Source organism: Mustela erminea, chromosome 15 (assembly GCF_009829155.1).
Source record: "Mustela erminea isolate mMusErm1 chromosome 15, mMusErm1.Pri, whole genome shotgun sequence".
Taxonomy (NCBI): domain Eukaryota; kingdom Metazoa; phylum Chordata; class Mammalia; order Carnivora; family Mustelidae; genus Mustela; species Mustela erminea.
Window position 1 is genome coordinate 62,870,803 of NC_045628.1, and position 22,617 is coordinate 62,893,419.

The window sequence follows — 22,617 nt, forward strand, 5'->3', positions numbered from 1 at the left end:
ATTAAAAGTGTGCCTATTTTTTTTTTTGATAAGCTGACTATTCATGGACAAACTATAAGTAGAAATTTTACCACACTGTACTTAAATATTTTCCTATTTCTAATAATATGTGTCATCCCAAATCATAGCCTATATTATTTCCTACACTGCATTATAAAATAAATGAGTTGACTGATGTATCTCATCTATGAGGGAGTCTGGCTACTTAATAGCAGCTTGAGTACTCCAGTTGGTTGGTGTGGGAATCATAGTTTTTGTTTTTCTGTTTTAGGAAGACAATTTTAGGAGGCTTTTATTTTTTGTTTAGCAGGATAGGAGAAAGAATGAATAGCTAACTATAGAAATGTAAATCAGCTGTTTTTGGGGTGTGCATCTATGATGTTACCAAGGCAACCATATGGCCTAAAAACTTGCACAAGAAAAATAGAGGTTACCTTCCCACCAAGGATCCCCTTGGAGTGGTTAAACTGTAAACAAACTTACTGACCTGAATTAATTATGCACACATTAAAAAAAAAAAAAACTTGTCCTTATAATAAGAGTGTGGTTTTTACTAGCAAAAATCATCAAAGAGGATTTTACAAAGTCTTCCTATCTTAAACTTAAAGTTAGGACAAATTAAATAGGTAGCTGATAAAGTTTCACTTTTAACGGAATGCAGGGCTCGAAACATGAAAGCAATTTATTTTCAAGGAGTTGGAAGTTTAAGCTAAACAGTGATGGAGGACCTATGAATAATGCTTAAATATATGACCAATAGCTAATGCTTGAAAACCTTTATACACTATGTCTGTTATTCCTGCAGTCAAAGTTATTAAAACTTACACACGCAGGAAGTCTTCATGAAAAGTCTACACAGTCGTAAGAATTATTTTTCACATTATAATTTCCCTATCCAACTTAACGGCAATACAACTATTAGTAATCACATGCCTTTGCATAAAGTAATACTAAAAACGTGCTATGGTTTTATGTTCATTCATAAAGATGATGGCCACCTGCTAAGTTCTAGGCACTAGGGACAGAGAGAGATGAAACAGTGTGGTAATCAAGACAAAGCTCTTGTAAGCTTAGAGTCTAGTGGGGAAGAAAGATAATAAGAATCAGAAATTAAAGTGAACGTTATTTTTATGATCAGAGAATTACAGTGTCTTGTGGGGTATTAAGCAGCAAAGCCAAGCCTAGAGTGATGCAAGGGAAACTTGCTCAGATCTTTCTTAATCATTTAAAACAGTGGTTCCCCATCCGTGGAACACAGGAAATAGTTTAACATCCAGGTTTTTCATAGCAATCATTAAAAATTCAAATAAAAATACTGCATCCTTTTATGACCTGAATTTAAATGATAAATATAGTGCTGAAATGTCACTATTTCATGCATTTAACAAAAATATTTGAATATGAACAAATTTGAGTATGAGACTGAATGACTATGAAATTGTGAGAAGCAGCTGACAGAAAAGGCAGGAAGGGATGCCTGGGTGGCTCAGTCGGTTGAGCATCTGTCTTTGGCTCAGGTCATGATCCTAGGTCCTGGGATCAAGTCCTACCTTGGGCTCCTTGCTCAGCAGGGATCCTGCTTCCCCCTTTGCCTACCACTCCCCCTGCCTGTGCTTGCTCTCTCTCTCTCTCTCTCTCTCTCTCTGGCAAATAAATAAAAATTTAAAAAGAAAAGAAAAAGGCAGGGAGAGACTAGACTAACTTGAAGACTTCCTAGAATTTTTTTGGATTGAAGAGAAGTATATTAATATGGTGACAGGGTCTTCCACTCTCATGCAAAAGAGCACTTAAGGATCTACATCATTCCAGACCCCTTTACAAAGCCCCATCAGGTAGTACAGGGAAAACCAGGGAGAGAAGGATACCCACACTTCACCACCTCACCACCCACTATGACACATAGTGACAGAAATGGGAAGAGGTTCATCAGAGGGAAATCTTGCAAGAGGAATTATCCTGGCAAAAGGAAGCCGGCCTTCTAAGCCGAGGGAGGAGCATCTGCTGAGGTAGAAACACTAGCAAGCCTAACATTGCAATGGGCCATGCCAGTCTTCAGAGTCTGCAAGAGACTGATTTTATCCTGAGGGTAAGAGGGCATCTTTGGCAGGATTTTAAGCTGAAAGGAGATTTAGTCCATTTTAGGTAGATTATCCAGCAAGGCTGCAAAGGGTAGAGCTAAAGTAAGAAAAGATGACCAGGGACAGGAAATCAAGAGGCCAACCATAGTTAGACGCAGAGCACAGCTGGAGTTGGGGGAGGGCAGCACCTTAGCAGGCTGTAAAAGAAAACATCTGTACTCTGCTTTGAATGCACCTTGGGAGGCACATTCCTATTTCCAATCTCACTTGACAGATAAATTGCTCATATGTGCCCAATGTAAAACCATCCATATAAAGATACAGAAGTTCATGAATGAATTAATTTGGCATGACAGACCAAATGAAGACTTTTCTATGACTCTTTCTAAGACACCCAGGAACAAATTCAAGAAAAAACATCAAAGTCACCAAGTATGACCCCATCTCAGTGTCTTGAGAAATGAATGCCATCCTTCACACCTGCCCTAGGGTTCCAGCCCTTGGCTTCCAGGCCAAGCCAGGTCAGCCCAAATGTTCCTCCTCAGCGCCTCCAGCCCCATCCTTAGGGACAAGGCTTATATCCCAGGATGGAAGGGAAGTAAGCAAACAGACAAAACACAGCTTCTTGTAATTTGAGGATAGTAGAAAGAGGATCCCAAGGGCAGTTTCTTCCTTTCTTCCTCTCTCTCCCCTTAACTTTTAAGCACCAGCATGATAACTGATAGAAGTCGTAAGAGTGAAGGATTTCAAAGGACTTTATATACTCAGGGACCCTGGGCCCCTCCCCTGCTCCTAGATTTCAGTCCAGCCGGTTTTCTCAGAGTCTGCCACAGGCCTGTGAATCTGCAAGTCCTCCCCTCCCAACACATTCATCCTTCTGGACGTTCTTGGAATACTTTTAACAGATTTCCCAAAGACTGTAGAGTTTAGGCTTCACAAGCCGGCAGACCCACTCTTGGGCAATCATACTTCTCTTACATTATCCTCAGGGTGGTACATATTTTTGTATTGTTCCTTAACTTTGTAAGTACTTAACAGCCTCCGTTACACCTAGTTTATATCTCTGCCTCCTCATCACCTCAATCTCACGTTCCTGAAACATGGGTCCCTAAGCGCCGCACACCTGCATGCCTTCCCAAGACAAAATCCCCACGACATGAATTCCCTCAAACTTGGGAAAGGATGGTTGGCTTCCCATAAACACCAGCATCATCTTGCAAAAAGTCAGAGATAAAACAAAACAAAACCCTCCCCGAAGCCGAGAAACTATATGACAATGTATTTTCATTGCCTATAGAATAGCAATTTGAGCCTGTCGAGTAGCTGTCAGAAACATACTGCCAGGTAGAGCTAAGCAGTACCCGCTTACCACCTACAAAGCCACTTGCCCTATTCACTTTCATCAGTTGTCAACTGATCCGTTAAAGTGAATTACTCCGTTCTTCTGGGAAGCTCCAGTCTTGGGTTGGTGGCATTTGGAATAGACTTGGACAAGGCAAATCAGCCTCTGAAGAGGCTGAGCCCTTTCCAGTTCTCTGTCCAGGCTGAAGGTATTTTTGTCCCCTGTCCGAATTCACAGGGCTCTGAGAACAGTACCCAGGGGACTGGTTATGTTCTTAAAAACAAACTGCGTACCCCATTCACCTTCGTGGGCAGAAAACGAGCTACTTGTCAGACGTGCTGCAGCCCAAGCGTTCATTAAAGCTCCAGGCGCTTCATGCCGCCACCGTCTCCTGTTTTCTGGAATGCCTGAGGTCACCATCCCTTGGCCACCTAAGGAGGAGACTGTGTTACTGGAAATAAAAATGGTTCATCTGGCTTCGTATAAAATCACAGAACGTGAGAACCTTGGAGGTAGCTTGTTCCCACCCCTTGTGTTACCAGTAAGAAAATGGAGATAGAGAATATTTTAGTGACTTACGTCACACGGCTGATGGGTATGAAAGTCCCTTGCTTTGCCAACACTTTAGTGTGTCAAATTTTCTATTCTACCTATTTTAAACTGGTCTCACTGTCTCACCGGCTTAGAATGGATTAAATTGCTACATTTGCAAGCCCTTTCTTGCAAGTTTGAGGCCTTCAGTGTTTTGAAATGGTACAAATGTAAGTTAGTTCACACACTTACAAATGTCAGTGATACACTTGTATTTTCCAATTCATAAAAGGGGTATAAATTTTAGTTCTCCCCTAGCCCCATGTTATCAAGAGAAACATAGGAAATAAGTAATAAAAGTCCTCACCATCTGTAAAAAGAACACCCAGATGTTGCTGTGAACTTCTCTTATGCAAAGACTATGCCAGAAGCTTAAATGTAAATGGAGGAATTTCGGTGGGAAATATCATCCTATTCTAAACACTCTTAACATTTAAATAGCACATTGGCTTACAAAGCAATTTTGTATGTATTTTTGTACTGCTAACTCTAAACCTTGTGGGATAGCTATTATCTTAATTCAGATTTTATTGATGGAAAAAAACAACCCCTCCAAGAAATTCCAAGGAAATAATTGGGCTAGCATGGAAGACAGGTCAAGCCAACCGCTCTTTCTTAGACAATCTCCCTCAACTGCAAGGGAGGTGGGATTCTAGATCTTTCCTCCTTTATATTCTCATATCTGGGGTGGTCAGTTGTCCAGGATACTTAGCAGGCAAGTTTCTCAGGAGGTGAGGGAGATACCAAAACATTATCTTTGGAAGATATTTGATACCAAATCTATAGGGATTGTACTGAAAAGAGAACTATGGAGTCAGGGTGTGGATTCACCCTCAGGCCCAGTGGAGCCGGTAGAGGGGACGTCACCCGCTGTCATCATCTCCAGCAGAGTCAGAGGAGCTCGCGCGTCCCACTGTCTCCTGCTCTCTGCAGCGGCACCAGGGTCTTGAATGAACAACTCTGGGTATGAGAAAATAACTCATTAATTTAAAAGCAGTCAAAGCACAACTAATTGCACCAAAGAGTTCTTAGGAAATCCAGAGGTCGTCCACCTGTGGGTACCCTCAAAAACAGAGAAATTACCAACTTATTCTAATATACATTGTTACAGACTGAATGCTGTGTCCAACCTCTCCCCAGAGTCCTATGTTGAAACCTAAGGCCCAATGTGATGGTATTAGGAGGTGGTGGGGTCTTTGGGGGGTGACGAGGCCATGAGGGTGGAACCCTCGGGAATGGGCTTCACGCTCTTATAAAAGAGATCCCACACAGAGCGCCTGGGTGGCTCAGTGGGTTAAAGTCTCTGCCTTCAGCTCAGGTCATGATCCCAGGGTCCTGGGATCGAACCCCGCATCGGGCTCTCTGTTCAGCAAGGAGCCTGCTTCCCTTCCTCTCTCTCTCTGCCTGCCTCTCTGCCTACTGTGATCCCTGTCAAACAAATAAATGAATAAATCTTAAAAAAAAAAAAAGAGAGAGAGAGAGAGACCCCCACAAAGCTCCTCACCCTTTCTGCTAAGTGAGGACATAGTGAAAACATGGCAGTGGGCCCTCACCAGACACCATATCTGTCAGCACTAGGCTCTTGGAATTTCCAGCTTCCAGAACTATGAGAAGTAAATATTTGTTGTTTAAAGTCACAGAGTTAATGGCATTTTGTAAAGCAGTCCAAATGGACTAAGACAGACTATAGTTTACAAGACTAAAATTATCAACATGCTTAAAAATTTTTTCATTTTTATTATTGACATTTGAGTGACCAGGTAATATATCTAAATGCAAACAAGTATTAGTAACAAGAATGGACACATTCTGTGAGGCATCCCTGAGCATTTTACTTCAGTTTCCACAGAAATGCAATCAATTGTTACCTTTTTCTTTTTAAGATTAATTTATTTATTTGAGAGACAGAGAGAGAGTCAGGGGTTGGGGGGTGGCAGAAGGAGAGAGAGGGAGAAACCCAGACTCCACGCTGAGCACAAGACTGGGTCTCATGACCCTGAGATCAGATCTGAGCCAGGAAACTGAGTCGGCCACTCAACTGACTGTACAACCGAGACAACCTGAGTTCTGTTATCTTAATTTTAAAAATCTTTTTATTTAATACAATGTCGCAATATAGGACATATGAAAATCACCTATGATCTCACCATCTAGAGACCATGAAAATTTTAAAACTTTCCCGGGGCTGGATCCCAGGACCCAGAGATCATGACTTGAGCCAAATGCAGAGGCTTAGTCCACTGAGCCACCCAGGTGCCCCCATACAACCATTTTAAAGCGAATACAGTATTCTGTTCATGACCGTATTATAATTTAATTTTTCATGGTGGGGTGTTTTGTTTTCTAGCCATTTTTCACTATCATAAATAATACTATAATAAAATCACTGCAGCTAAATGTTTATGGACGTTCATGATTTTTACTAGATAAACTATTGAAGGTGACAATTCTAGGAGCTAGTATTAATTGCTTCACCAAAGCTTTTCCCTGCTTAAGTGGAATCTATTACTAATTTGTTCATGATTGTGCTCCATGTATTTTGAATAGCTAGGTCTTCCTTATCCAAAAAAACAAAACAAAACAAAACAAAAAACCCCACAAAAAACAAACTCACCTATATTTTCTTTTATTTCATTTTCTTTTTTTTTTTTTTAAGTTTTTATTTAAATCCCAGTTAGGTAACATACAGTGTGATATTCGTTTCAGGTGTGCAATATGATGATTCAGCAGTTACACACCCAGTGCTCATCTCATTAAGCCCTCCTTAATCCCCATCCCCTATTTAACCCACCCCCCACCCACCTCCCATCTTGGTAACCATCAGTGTGTTCTCTATAGTTTCTTGGTTCTTTTTCTTGGTTTAATTCTCTCTCTCACTCTTTTTGTCCCCTTTGTTCATTTGTTTTGTTTCTTAAGTTCCACATATGAGTGAGAACATATGACATTTGTCTTTCTCTGACTTATTTCATTTAGCGTAACACTCTCTAGCTCCACCCATGTCATTGCAAATGGCAAGATCTCATTCTTTCTGATGGCTGATATTCCACTGTATATATAAATATACCACATCTTTAGTCATTCTTAAGCCTATGGACACTTGGGCCATTTCCATAATTTGGCTATTGTAGATAATGTTGTTATAAGCTTTGAGGTGCATGTCTTCCTTTGAATTAGAATTTTTGTATCCTTTGGGTAAACTCCTAGTAGTACGATTGCTGGATCATAGGATAGCTCTATTTTTAACTTCTTGAGAAATCTCCATACTGTTTTCCAAAGTGACTACACCAGTTTGCATTCCTACCAACAGTGCAAGAGGGTTCTCCTTTCTCCACATCTTTGCCAACACCTGTTGTTTCTCTTCTTGTTGGTTTTAGCCATTCTGACAGGTGTAAGGTGACATCCATTGTAGTTTTGATTTGCATTTCCTGATGACCAGTGATACTGAGCATCTTTTTATGTATCTGTTGGCCATCTGTCTGTCTGCTTTGGAAAATGTCTATTAATGTCTTCTGCCCATTTTTAAAAAAGATTTTATTCATTTATTTGACAGGCAAAGATCACAAGTAGGCAGAGAGGCAGGCAGAGAGAGAGGTGGAAGCAGGCTCCCCACTGAGCAGAGAGCCAGACGAGGGGCTCGATCCCAGGACCCTGGAATCATAACCTGAGCTGAAGGCAGAGGCTTTAACCCATTGAGCCACCCAGGTGCCCCATTCTGCCCTTTTTTAAATTTGATTTTTCATTTTGGTGGGGGGTTGAGATTTTTAAGTTCTTTATATATTTTGGAAACTAACCCTTTATCAGATACGTCATTTGCAAATATCTTCTTCCATTCCATAGGTTGCCCATTGATTTTGATTGTTCTTTTAATTCATTTTCTAACATATAACTTTATTTTATATATAAACTCTTTGGTTCTTTAAAAATGTATTATGTTGTATCATTATATAAGGTCTGATTTCACAATTTTTCCCAAATTGTTAACCAACTGGCTTAGCAGCATTTATCTGACTGAGCCCTTCTTTCCCACTGACTTTGATGTAACTTTCAACATACAGCAAATAACTATCCATCCTAGGGTTTGTTTCTAAACTATTTCTTCTTCTCACTGATCTTCTGGTGCTAGTGTCATATTGTTTTATAATTTACAGAATATATTTTGATATTTGAAAGTGTATGTGCCCCTTCCCTGCTCTTCTTTTCTAAATTTGTCGACTTAAGAGTCTCCAAGATTCTCCAATATGCCAAGATGTCTCCATTTTTTTGTGGCTTTGATTATTTTGATTGAAAATGGAAAAATTCCATATATTTATTTGGAAAGAATATTTCTGATACATGACAATGTATGTATCCCCATTTATTCACGTGATCTGTAAATACTTCAGTAAGTTTTCATAATATTCTTCACATGCTCTACATAATCCTTGTAAAGTTTATTCCTAAATTATATACGTACACACACACATTTGCTGCTGTTACTGGAGATTAGATCTGAAAACCAAATGGCAAAAATATTTGCAATACATATTACAGGTAAAGCTTTAACTTGAAGAGTCTTATAAAGGAAAAAAATACTAAATGCCATTTTCAGTGGATAAAGGGATGAAAGTTAAGAGCACATAATTCACAAAAGACATAAGATGGCCAAATCCTGTGGAAAATTATTTTCAACCTGAATTATAATTATAAGAATGCAGATAAGTTAAAAGACAATTTTCAGTATGAAATGGAGATCATTTTAACTTAAAAAAAGGGGGGGCAGCTATCTCTTTTGAGACCTATAACTCGTGATCTCCTCTTCCTAGCAAACTTACACAAAGAATAACTCTGGAATTCATCACTTTCACTGGAACTTTCGCTCAGGCCACTAAGGGATCCTGGTGGCCAAAACGTTGGCTGTCATTCAACCCACCTCACTTGGCCTTTCTCTTCTAGTTAATGCTGCCAACCCTGCACCTTCTTCTAGAACCTCCTCTCCTCCTTTGGCTTCGCTCTCTCTGGATTTCCCCAAACCTTGTCTAAACATTGCTAAGGTCTGTCCTAAGCTCCATTTCCTTCTCACTCTAGCCCCTCTGCCTAGGTATTTTCAACTATCGCTAAGGCAATTATGATATTACCTTGTGTATGCTAAGGAAACCCTGATTTGCCCCAGAGCTTCAGTCTCACATAGCTAGAATCTTCTAGGCATCTCCATCTGAGGCTCATAAAGACCTAAACGCCAATATGTCCCAAATCTAGAGTGTTAAACTATGTCCCCTCACCTTCCTCTGCATGATGTGTGTGCCTGTTCGGTTGGTGACAGCTTCATCCATCTGGATTAGAAAACAAGAGGGTCTTTGACCTCCTTCTCTTCCTCAACCCCCATACTCAGTGGTCCGCCCTTAGTGTCTGTTCTCACCACACTGCTCTGCCGTATGCACCTGTCATCTCCCACCTGGATTGCTATCCTCCTGCCGTTAGTCCCGCCACCCCACACCCTCCTGACACTGCGGCCAGCACGATCTTTCTCCATCACAGATAGGAGTTAATTCCCATTGACCAAAGGTCAGCACACAGGGTAGAGCCCAAGCTTTTAGCAGGCCAGGCTCTGTAGGAGTGGGTACCTCCCTGACTTTAGCCAGCTGGTGCTCTAACGATGATCAGGATTTGGGCTCAGAAAACATGTTTTATGCCTCCTTTCTTTGGCTCACAACCCCACAGTGATGTTGAGGGTGGACCCCGTTTTCATTCATCTTTGAGATCCTCACCACCTAGTACAGTCTATGCACATGGGAGAATCTCCATAAGATGCCTGCTGAACTGAAGGAAGGTTTTTCGAGATGGAAATGAGGTGAGATGGATTATTCCAGGAAGAAGAACCTGAGCCAAGCCTGGGTATGTAAATGCTCACACAGCTCTAAGAGAGAGGGGTGCTCTGGGAGGCTGTCTGGATCCCATCATCAGTGGGAAGAAAGGGGGTGCTGGGGCAGGAAAGGAGGGTCACCAAAGGATCAGGCTCCACAGCGTTAAATAAGATAATATGTGGAATGGATAATGGGGAATCCTGCCGGCATTACCCAAAAAAATTGAAGTAGAAGACTAATATAACAAGCTAACTCCAGCAGCCACTTAGAGAATGAAGGGGGAGATACTAGAGAAAAGAAAGCACATAGGAGAACAAGGCAGTATGATGAGAGGCAAGAAAAGAGCAAATTAGAAATAGCATTTATTAAGCACCCACTATGTGCCAGGTGTTTATATATCAAATTTCACTTTCATCCCCCAATAAACCTATGTGGCAAGTCCTGTTATCCCCATTCCTAGAAGAAGCTGAGATTCAGAGCACTGCAGTCACTTGTGGAAGGTCACCTGGTCAGAAAGTGGCAGCGCCAGCTTCCAAACTCCCGTCTGTCTCCAAAGTGCACGCACTCACTACCTCACCACGCCGCTGAGAGGTGACAGGGCCTGAACCCACTGGCAGGGGGAACGAAGGAGGAAAACTCCAGAGACATTTGAGGGCAGAGCCCACCCCAGCTGAACAGCAGGAACTGCCAGGCTGCTGCTGGCCATACCCGAAATTAAAGATCATCGGGAAGAAAAAGCTCTGAAATTCAAGTGGACAAATGCAGAGTGAGCGAGGCTAGTGGGACTTGTCCATGGAGCCTTCCAGCAGATAATGAGGAAAGAGGATGGCATGGAGCTGCTGGCTGGGGACAGCACAGAGCAAGGCCTGGGTCTCAGGTGGCAGAGGACCAGGCGCTCTGCCCAGCAAAGGGACAGTGACGTTGCAGGTGAGTGAGGACGGGGACTGTGATGGACTGCTGGTAAAATAGCCTTTCTCATCTCTGGCTTCCAAGGGCCATGACACATACCTGCTTCTGGGCCACAGAGTTCTTCAAATGCTTTGTCTGTATACTCTTCATACTCCTTCACACATTTATATTCCTTAAGCTTCATGCCATCCTCAAAGGTCACAGTTTTATTGCGCACATCCATTGCCTAAAGCAAGGCCACAGGGTTTCATGACAAGGCATATTTTTGAGAAAAAAAGTATGTTAAAAGTTTTTTGTGTGTTTCCAGTAATAACATTTTCCAAGGCATATGGTAAGTATTCAGTATATGTATATTAAACCAATAAGTTATAGCACTTTATTTTTTTTTAAGATTTTTATTTATTTATTTGACAGAAAGAGATCACAAGTAGGCAGAGAGGCAGGCAGAGAGAAAGAGAGAGAGGAGGAAGCAGGCTCCCTGCAGAGCAGAGAGCCCGATGCGGACTCGATCCCAGGACCCTGGGATCACGACCTGAGCCGAAGGCAGAGGCTTTAACCCACTGAGCCACCCAGGAGCCCCAAGTTATAACACTTTAAAACTGGAACTATGTTGGAACAAGATAGAAACAGGAGTGTGTTTATTTCTTCTACTTGTCGACAGTGACAAGCACCGATCATGTGGCAACTTGATTTTATCCAGGTTTGCTGCCTTCAATAAAATTCTCCTGAGGTTCCATCCTACAGAACTCTCAAGGTTGTCTTGTCCACGCCCTGCTTTAGGTACACAACATTGCCAATATGGGTCCCTAAAACTCCTCCTGATACTCCCTGATCAATACTAAAATGATCACTCTGTTTCAAGCACACCAAAGCATCGAGTAACAAAGGGTGAACATCCTGGAAGATAAAACTGTTGACTCCATCCCTTCATACCACCAGGCCAACCTCAGCTCCTGGCTTCATGGGAGCACTGTGGCTCCAACCCAGAAACAGGCCCCCTTTGATCCTCCTGGTTCTGGGACACCAAGATGCGGAATGCTCAAAGAGGTAAGAGTTCACAGTCACCACTCTGAGAAATCCCTATGTGACCAAATGGTAGGAAAAATCTCAAAGGTAAGTAGAGCACAGAGGATTCTTAGGGCAGTGAAACTATTCTGTGTGGTAACATAATGATGGATACGGGTTGTTATGTCAAAACCCATAGAAAGTACAGCACCAAGAGTGAACCCCAATGTGAACTGTGGACTTGGTTGATTATGATGTGTCCATCTGAGCCCATCAGTCGTAACAAATGTTCCACCCCAGTTGGCGGGGGAGACTGTGCATATGAGGGGACCAGGAATAGATGGGAAATCTTTGCACCTTCTGCTCCTTTTTGCCATGAACTCAAAACTGCTCTAAAACATGAAATATATTCAAAACAAAAAATCAGAAAGAAATGATAACATTAAACATTTTTGTGCTAATGAAGAACATGAAAGAAAGAAATTGGGTATCAGATGTGATACAGAACCTATTACATCCACACACATAACTTTTGGTCATTTAAAAAGCAAAGTTAGAGAGGGTGAAATGGAAACACAAATCAGTTGATCTTGATATTTGTTAGTAGGTCTGGTAAAAAGTGGGATTAAAAACGATGTTGAATGCAAGTAATAAAATGAGGTTTGAGTTTACTATACGTGTGTTTTATCACTGTGTCAATGAGAGCCCAAGTGCATAATTGAGATTCACCCAAAGACCAGCACAAAGTTATCAATAACTAATTAAGACTGAAATAAATAAATAAGACTTAAATAAATAAACTTAACTAATTTAAGACTTAAATTGTGGTTTCAGGATATCTGCTCAGTTTTTTAGGTAAGTATATTAGTTGTTGACTATAATTAAGTCTCTTATTTTAATTTGGCAATGACAAGGAAGTTAGTATTATGAGGAAAATAATTCCTTTATAAGAGAAAAGTAAATTAAATTGGAATAATCCATCTAAGGGAATAATCTCAATGAAAAGATAATGGGAAGATAAAAAGGCATTTTGGAAGACAGGTTTGAACACTAGAGATTCTTCTAGGAGGATTAAAGAAAATTCTCCCTATATCCTACGGAAATTTTCATTAAATGTGCTATTAAGACACTCATTTTTCTTATACCTGTTAGTGGAAATACATACTTAATGGCATACCTCTTCCTCTTGGAGGGTGTTTTCATCGGAAATACATTGGTTTAAACTAATTTCAAACTTCACTCCTCTCTAGAAGAAAGCAAGGAGAATAATGTTAGTTTAGCAATCCAATAAAAATGTTAAAATCACAACTCTATTTGACATTACGCATACTTAAAGCCATTAGTCAAACATCACAGAATTAGGCAATTCCATAAAATAGTAGGGGGGAGAATCCTATAGGCAACCCAGATCGCAAGGTGGGGACCCCCCAGCGAGCTATTTAATATGACTCCATAAGACAAAATGATTATTACCTTAGCTTTACAGTTTTGTTCTAGAATTTTACTTTCCTTTATGTTCTGAACTCTCATTTGTTTCAAGTCTCTTTCAATGTCCTGCAAGTTTAGAGAAAAATTAATATCTAGCATTTAATACTGATCAAACAATTACGGTTTCACAATCCCTGAATTCACAGCATGGTCTATTTATATTATTTGACTTCTGGGTTGAATCCGATGATTAATTTGAGAATAAAAACATGCCTTTGTAAAGGAAAGTTAATAATAATTCACTAAAAACTTGGACACAGAACCCATTAACTTGAAATATTAATACACTGAACAGGGGCATTGCAATGGGGAAAACTCTATAATGTGACAGTGCTTGTCACTCTGGTCCAGTACAACCTAAGCTAATTCAAGAATGTTTTGAAGATTTTACTTATTTAGTTGAGAGAGAGAGGGAGGCAGGTGAGGCAGAAGGAAGAACAGACTCCCCACTGAGCAGGGAGCCCGATACGGGGCTCTGTCCCAGGACCAGGAGACCACGACCTGAGCTGAAGGCTGACACTTCACCGACTGAGCCACCCTGGTGTCCCCCCCCACCACTTTAAAAAAGATTTTATCTATTTAAGAATGTAATTTTGTCTATGGGAGCCCTTCCTTAAGAGGCTTACAATGGTGATCAGGAAAACAAGAAAAGTGCACAGCTCATAAGAGTAAAAAGGAAGGTGAAGGCTCTAAAAATCGACAGGCAATTTCCAAGAAGAGAAGACTGTGGGTGGATGACAAGAATGTCAAAGGAGCTGTAAGTTCTAAGCTTTCTCAGGGTCCAGTCCTGGGCCCTTTGCCCTTCTCTTCCTCAGTGCACGGTCTCAGCCATTCCTGTGGAGAGAAGCCCCACCTTTATGCAAGGACTCCGAAATAGGTGTCTCCGAGTTGGCTCTTTCCTCCCTCTCTGAGCTGCAGGCTCCCATACTCAGCCGCGTACTTCGCAACATCTTTACTCTGACATTCATTCCACAAACCCACACTGAGCACCCACCATGGGCCAGGCACAGTCCTCCACAGGACTTTAGTACAGCGAAGGTGACCAAAGGTCCCTGCTGACATGGAACTTACATTTTATTGGCATAAAATCCATGAGGTAAATTAACAACATAACTTCAGAAAGTACTGGGTGATAAAAGGAAATAAAATAGGGTAATGGCATAGAAGATGAGCACAGGTTTAGAGTAATGTGGGAAAAGTCTATCTCGGCATTTGGCATGACCCCTGGGATGCTCTTGTACTGTGCGTATATGAAGGTCTGGGGAAAGCGTGTTCTGAGCTGGGGGCGGGGGGCAGTGAAGTCAGAACCCTGAACAGGCCTTGAAGCCCTCAGACTTTCTCTCACTCAACTGATGTCCGAAGTGGAACTCTTGATTGCCTCCCACAGCAAGCGTGCTCCCTACTCTTCCCAGTCTTTAGTAAATGGTATGACCCCTCTCCAGCCAGAAGCATGAGTCTCCTTGGTGTGTGGGTGTGCACGCGCCCGTGTGTGTTTCTTTTCTTTTCTTTTTTTTTTTTTTTAAGATTTTGTTTATTTATTTGCCAGAGAGAGAGAGAGAGGGAGAGAGAGAGCGTGCGCAAGCGAACAAAGGCAGACAGAGTGGCAGCAGAGGCAGAGGGAGAAGCAGGCTGTGGGACTCGATCCCAGGATGCTGGGATCATGACCTGAGCCAAAGGCAGCTGCTTAACCAACTGAGCCACCCAGGCATCCCGCGTGCATGTGTTTCAATGCTGTCTTCTCGCCACTATTTTACAGAAGGTCTCTATCATCTCTCCTTGAGAAGTAATTGCTGCCTCGTTGGTAGGTACTTCACATACAAGATGTGTTGCCTTGACTCACTATTACCTGTTTGCCCCACAAGCCTGGGAAGGCTGTTTTTCTGCCTTGCAAGATCCTGAACTATGAAAGAGAACTGTGATTTTATATCTTACTTTCTTTGTGAGGTTGGCTGTCTGATTGGATTGTGTAGTCTGGTTGTCTCAATTGTAGAAAAAGTGTCCTATTTCTCTATTTTCCTTAAAATACAACTATCTTAGACTCCTGAACCCCATCCTCCCTACTCAGTCCACTGTAGAGCTCCCCAGCATCACATTATGGAAGGTCCCAAGGTTTTTCACAAGGCAAGACACTTTTGGTCATCACTCAACATGGGTCCTCCTCATCTGCCTTTCACCAAGCCTTTGTGGCACCGTGAAGATAAAGGTGAAAGACCTCCAAGGAGGGAAAAACCAAAAAGCTTCTGGAGAGCCATGGGATAGTTCATCTCTGCCCAGTTCTCTCTTCCCACCAAAAACACAAGGTTGAAGTGGAAAGACGTTAACCATCAGACTTCTGACCAATGTGTCTGACTCTGACTTGAACATTATCCAGAATGCTGAGCTCTCATACACACCCGAGAGCAGATTTCAAACTCGGCTGTACCCCGAATCGCCTAGCCAGCTGCTGCAAACAGGGTGCCTGGGCCCCACCCCCAGACCATCTGGGCAGAAGCCCAGGCATCTGAGCTTTTAAGCTCCCCTGCACAGTGAGGTCTGAGAACCTCTGGGCCAGAGGCAGCTCGCTGGGAAACGCATTATCACCTCATTATAACCATCACCTGCATACGAGTTTCTTCCTCAGGTGCCTCTTGGTGGATGGGCAGGTCTCTTTTCTTCACTAAATAGGTTTTATGACTTATTTTTGAGTCCTCCTAAAAGTACAAATTATATACAGTCAATTGGATTAATTCTTTTTGGGTTCTGAAGTCCATAGTGTGGACCATGGCCAGTTTTGAGTGGGATCTAGTGAGGAAATGCTCTCCTCCCACTGCCCAGGCGCCATCATTGAAAGTGGCTGGAACAGCACCCTCTTTACGGGTCCCTTCCCCTATGGCTGCCCTTGGCAATCCCCCACCTGCATCTTTCCTGGTCTCTCTAGAAAAGTCTGCTATCCATCCTTCCTGGACTCGGGTTTCCCATCACAGATGTGCCTTAAAAAGAAGGCTGAGGCTCCTCACCATTAACCAGCCTGTGCTCTGGAGAGAACCATCTCCAACTTTCCCCCTCCAGTGCCACCAGTCCCTTGTGGACCTCTGCGTGGTTCCTGCAGAAGGCCTTCCCCCTCAGCTCTGCATCCCCAAATTCTGCTCCTCTTCTCAGGCCATTTAAGACCATGAAAATGCTCTCCTGGCTCATCTTTACTCCTGGGCACATACAGAGCTTAATTATACTCAGTCTCACTCGGTCATTGCTCATACATGTGTGTCATGTCTTTCCAACTCTTTGTGAGTAGAATGCGTATATTAGAAAGAGTTTTCAGAATCAGATGTTTGCTCCACCTCATAATAACAAAGTGGCTCTGGATGAGTTATTATCCTTCCCTATCACGGGGAGTAAAAGAAGATAATGTGTGTGAAGACTCTGCTTCAAAGCCCAAGTACGTACAGTTGAATTGTTCCCTACGCTCCCTTCACCCATATTCATTTATCTATGTGCCCTCAGGGGTGGAGGAAAAGGAGAAAGAAATCAAGTCCAGCTGTGTGGGCAGTTCCACTGCATGCATGTGAGCTGGGGGCCAGCCATGTCCTCGGCAGGCCTCGGAACCGCTGGCCTCTTATAGGAGGAGCGTTCCAGGATGGTGGTTCTATGGTCAAACATTCGGGTGTTTTTCACGCAACATGGTCTACAGACACAGGCCAGCTATCTCGTCTGGAGCTCTATTGAATAAGCAGTGATCTGAGAGATGGAAGAATGAGTTTCCAATGCAGCAACTTTAAAGAATTTTCAAGAATCAGTCAAGTCAACTGCACTCAAATGTGGCCTTATCCAGACTTTTGAACATACAGACGTACTCTCTGCCTCTAATCTGGTTCTGGTGTAAAGCAGCTGCTCTGTCAGTGAGTACTGACTGATTCACAAGGGAGACAATGAATATTTTTAATAATATCCATTCCCAAATGAGAGTCTCAGATGTCCTCACCAGTGTGGGTAGCCTCAAGTAAGCCATTATAAAAGCTTCAATTAAATGTTAGCTTTCCTATTACAAGTTTAGTTAGCTCTCAGTCCGTAGAATCAAGTTTCCTTTAGGAGAAAAATGTATTCACCTCCAGTTCACTCCCCATCTTCTTTCTAATTTCCTTCATGTCGTTGTGGTACTGTTGCCGTATTTCCTCTAACTGCTTCCAATATTCCTGGAAGACAATCCCAATCCAAAAATTTGAAATGCTGGTGAACAACTGAGCTGAGTAATCTCTACACAGCCTAAGAATTTAAAGACTGTGTGATCAACAGTAAGAATTAGAAACCCCAGTGTCCCTAAAGATGATAACCTGCCTTACATTTCAGCTGCGGTCCTTCCCTCCCTGGGAGTGACAGGGGGCTTTCAGTGATCTCACTTTTATATAAAACCCAAAATGTGTCCGTGACATACAATTCCTTTATATATTCCACTTTCACAGGTTGAACTTGGTCCCCCCCCCCTTAAAAAAGATACGCTGGAATCCTAACCCCCAGTATCTCGGAACATGACCTTATTTGGGGACACTGTCATTGCAAATGCAGCTAGTTGAGCTAAGATGTGGTCACACTGGAGTCAAATGGGGCCCTAATCCAATACCACGGGTGTCCCTGGAGGAAGACAACCACGGGATGACAGCAAGCAGAGTCACGCAGCCGCAAGCCAAGGATTGTCAAAGATGGGCAAGAAGCAAATGATTCCCCTCCGGGTTTCAAAGGGAACAGGGCTCTGCTGATGCCTTCATTTTGGACTTCTGGCCCCCAGAACTGGGAGACAATACATTTCTGTGTGTTTTTTTTTTTCCTGTGGTGTTTTAAACCACCTGGTTTGTTAAATTTTCTTACGGCGACCCTCGGACACGAATACAGATTTCAAAAATGGTGATGGTGGACAGTTACTTTATCAACCCGAGGTCAAAAGCTTTATGACCCTCGCTCTGCTGCGTTCTCTGAGGAAGTGAACTCCACATCTCTGTATCCCCAGAAACTCCCAGGAAGGCGCTTCCCACGAGTGTGTCCGAGGACTATGCAAGAGGGCCCTTGCTCAGGCATAGCGCTGCGAGTAATATCCCACGCAGCGCGAGAGACAACGGTGCGGGGACCCTGGCAGACCTGGAATCAGACTGTTTCTAACCTGTTCCATCACTTTGTTTCTCCTGATCTGCAGCTCCTGGAATCGAGGCTCTTCTCCATCATTCCTTCGCTTTTGTCTCCAGTGGTGATTCGGCTCAGGAGAAGATGGACGGAGACCCTGTCAATGGAATGAAATGATTTATAAAGCATACTGGCCTTTTAGAAATTTCCTCTCGTTTCACCTTGGATCCTTTCCTTTAAATAAGAATTGTATCGTGAATCAGATTCACTGTTGGGGATCGGGCAGTAGAATTTTCTTAATTTCAGTATGACATGTTTAAAAAGCAAAGAACATTAGTAAAACCCTTTCTGTTGTTTATCATGTATACCATGTGAGACACCTCTATTCATTTTTTGAACTACTAAACTATAATTTGTGAAACCGAAGTTCTATGAAAGTGAGCTGCTCTAGGGCATCAGGTTAAGCAGGGAAATAGAACTAGAGCTTTTGAGCAGTCCAAAACCAGAGTAAGAGAAATAGAATGCACATCTGGCCTCCTTCAGCCCCAGAACTCTGACACTACACTTAAAGGGTAAATTTCACTTTGGATAAAATACAATAGTCACCTTTAAGAAATGTATGAAATTCTACTAAAATAGAATCAAGGAATTTTAACACTGAAGGGGACCCTCAGAAGCTCATCTACTTCCAAACTGTCATTTATAAAAAGCAAACTGAGGCTCAGAGAGGTCCTATGACCTGCCCAACGTCACACAGCAAGTGATAGAGCCCGGGAAGAAAGCAGGCTTCCAACACCCTGATTCAAGCACATTTCCATTACTCCTCTTTAACTATTAAAAACTGGAGAAGGTCGAGGGTGGTCTTGACCCTCTGTGTGGAATGCACTTTGACTTAAGGAAGGACCCATGAGTATTTGTGAGCAGGAAATTCCTGATTGCCCCTCGGAACTGGAATTTTACTTACCAACTGCTTTTCCACTTTCAGCTTATATTGTTGGGCTGAGCATTTCCTCTGAAGGTATTCCGCAGGCCTTAGAAAATAAAAATGTTCAGCTGGTGTAGGAATTTTTACTAGTCGTAGGCACTAATTTGAGAAGTGGATTTTATTTATTCGTGAGATTTATTAATGAGATTCACAGTTCACCGGTGGCTTGAAAGTTCCGAATTCAAGACGTAGTTCACAGTTACAAAATGCGTACTTGGGAATCAGAAAGAAAGGAAGCAAAGAGAACTGTGCCAATTGGGGATACAGGAGAAGATGAAACAGAAAAATATTCTGATGCGGTGATTTTTCCTTCAGGACAGGATGGTCTACAATGTGTTGGAGGGGAAAAGAAAAACCTATGCCAGGTTCTTCTCACGCTTTGGGCAGGTATCTGATCAATGGCCTCACCACCCCAGTTGCTTGTCCATTTTATAAACTGTGCTCTGAGCTCCTTGAGAGCAAGATGGTACCCATTTCTTTACCTCTGGTCCTCACACTGTTACACAAATGCAAGATCCTAAGAAAATAGATACTGAATGAAAGATATTTCACTTTTCAATATGTCTTAAATAACTTGATTGTAATTCAATTATTATGGATTAATATTAATCATTTCTTTGGAAAATGATATATATACCACTATTTTCTTCCTCCCAGATGGTGGAACTTACTAGAAGGAAGAAAAAAAATGGGAAAAATTCAGGAGTATGAATTTCTGCTCACGGTTCAATGGCTCCATGAATAAGAAGATAAGCTACATCAGATTTGAGATGACACGGTATCAAGGGAACTGTGAATTGGTATTCAAGATGAAGAGTTGGAAATTCTTCTTGGATTATTTGTTTTAGGAGAATTGGGAGGGCTTTCGAATAAATGTTGGTATAGCAAAATATTTCAGAGGACCAAAGTTCAAGTTAGACTCTAACATTACCATTGACCTGGTGACAGACTATGGCTTTCTTCCTGATTATAATTCTCCTCAACTCCAGAATCTTTTTGAGGAACACAGTGGTAAATTGGTTCATGCACTCTCTTCCTCAACACATCAAGTTGGGCATAATAATAGTCATAATGTCCACGCATTGCAGCAAATTTGGGCTTTTCTACCATTTTTATCTGAAGGATCAAAAAGAAGAGGAAAGATTTTTGAAGACACAAAATTAAAATCCATAATAACTGACAGTGTGATAGTGACCACAGCTAAAACAAGGCACTGTAAGTTTAGTGTTTCTGTCATTTTTGCTCTAGACTCATTTTTCAAAGTAAATAATCTTAGAATCCCCAAATCCTAGAACTGGAAAATATTTTAGAAGTGTAAGTCCTACTGTAGCATAGTAGTTTACAATTTTACTACGGTGTGAAGAGGAATCCTGCATACTTCATGGTTGGTCTACCAAAAATGCTTAGCTAGGAAGTGTGCACACTCAACCCAAGCTCTGAAACTAAACTCAGTATTATTATTTTCTATGTACTTTATGGGAGAATAAATGTTATTGCACAAGTCACAAATTTGGGGATTCGTAACATTTTTAGGTGCTGATGAACTAAATACGAGTTGTCATCATGACTTGAAGGAAAGACTATGCTGATTCATTCAGTCATTCTTCCCAAGTAAACACGCGGAAAGTCATTTAACAGCTGTGACGGCATATGAGCTATGGCCCCAAGCTACACCTCATCGCCCTTCCCAACCGGAACAGAATAACAGGAGGAGAATCAGAAACAAACGATTGTCTCAGAGTTAAGTGAGGCCACTGAGTTATGAGATAAGAACCAGACCAACTTAACAGATGAAAACCAGCCAAGACCCTGTTGCTAACTAGCAAACTAGGGCCAAATCAACAACAGCCAGAACAACTGCCTACATAACAAAAGAGAAAAAGAAGTTCAAACCACTGGAAAGGCCTAGAACTGGTGGCTGGAAATATAAATAACCAAAGGGTTTAACCTGAGGTTTCCTCACTGTGAAGAAGTAACACACTATGTTCTTTGTTCTTTTTAATGCTGTGTGGTTCCTACATATGTTAGAGGAACCCTATGGAATTGTAGATATTGGATCATTTTTTTTTTAAGATTTTATTTATTTATTTCAGAGAGAGACAGTGAGAGAGAACATGAGCAAGGAGAAGGTCAGAGGGAGAAGCAGACTCCCCGTGGAACTGAGAGCCCGATGCGGGACTCGATCCCGGGACTCCGGGATCATGACCTGAGCCGAAGGCAGTCGTCCAACCAACTGAGCCACCCAGGCGTCCCGATATTGGATCATTTTTAACTTAAAAAAAATGTCACCTTCAGGGCACCTGGTTGGCTCCGTCGGTTAAACATTTTACTCAGATTGGTTTGAGTTCAGGTCATGATCTCAGGGTTCTGAGATCAAGAACATCAAGTCCTGAGATCTGATCCCTGAGCTTAACAGGGAGTCCACTCTCTCCTCCCTTCTCCCCGCCCTCTGTTCGTGCTCCCTTTCTAAATAAATAAATAAAATCTTTTTTTTTTTTTTTTTAAATGGGCAACTTCATATAGTTTTCTTTAAACATTAAAGTAAATGTATTAAATTTGATCTCTTAGTCTAGACAAAAATTATATATTTATTTTTGAAAATATTTTAAAGTGTGATGTATGTTTCTTAGTTTCGCAATTTTACCTGTATACAACCCCAAACAAGGTACTATTAACTATTTGTTGAAAATGGCTAGAAATAGAGAAAAGTATTGGAAGGAATTAACAGCTTCTTTAGGTTCTTCCTTAAAATCCCAAGTGGTAATGAGAACATCAGACTTGTTCTTGTAACTTAATCCGTCCTGGAATCTAAGTTTATTTATTTATTTATTTTTATAGTAATCTTTAGACCCAACCTGGGGCTCAAATTCATGACCCGAGATCAAGACTCCTATGCTCTTCCAGTTGAGCCAGCCAGGTTCCCTGACTTTCATATTTCTTTAATATAAGTGAAACCACAGTCTATCAAACAAAGAGCAGTAATTTAACTCATAGTTTCAAAATCTATCTATACACCTCCACATTTTCTAAAATGTCTATGTAACAAGTAAACACTTAGTCCTCTAATAGTCCTCTAATCATACATTCATAACCTTCTTTAAAAATACAATTCAATGGGGACGCCTGGGTGGCTCAGTTGGTTAAGCAGCTGCCTTCGGCTCAGGTCATGATTCCAGCGTCCTGGGATCGAGTCCCACATCGGGCTCCTTGCTCAGCAGGGAGCCTGCTTCTCCCTCTGCCTCTGCCTGCCGTTCTATCTGCCTGTGCTCGCTCTCTTCCCTCTCTCTCTCT

General features: G+C 41.9%; 1 protein-coding gene across 1 annotated transcript in view; it reads right to left on the reverse strand.

The window, feature by feature from the left end:
• The window catches only part of NEK5 (NIMA related kinase 5), a 59,610-nt gene that overhangs the window by 10,271 nt on the left and 26,722 nt on the right, over positions 1-22,617 (reverse strand). The window contains exons 12-20 of the mRNA XM_032314184.1: positions 20,258-20,442; positions 19,306-19,372; positions 18,382-18,498; positions 17,336-17,422; positions 15,851-15,943; positions 13,239-13,319; positions 12,943-13,011; positions 10,860-10,986; positions 3,714-3,851 (exon numbers count right to left, since the gene is read on the reverse strand). Of these exons, the coding sequence (XP_032170075.1) occupies positions 3,714-3,851; positions 10,860-10,986; positions 12,943-13,011; positions 13,239-13,319; positions 15,851-15,943; positions 17,336-17,422; positions 18,382-18,498; positions 19,306-19,372; positions 20,258-20,442 (964 nt within the window). The remainder of the gene's footprint in view (positions 1-3,713; positions 3,852-10,859; positions 10,987-12,942; positions 13,012-13,238; positions 13,320-15,850; positions 15,944-17,335; positions 17,423-18,381; positions 18,499-19,305; positions 19,373-20,257; positions 20,443-22,617) is intronic.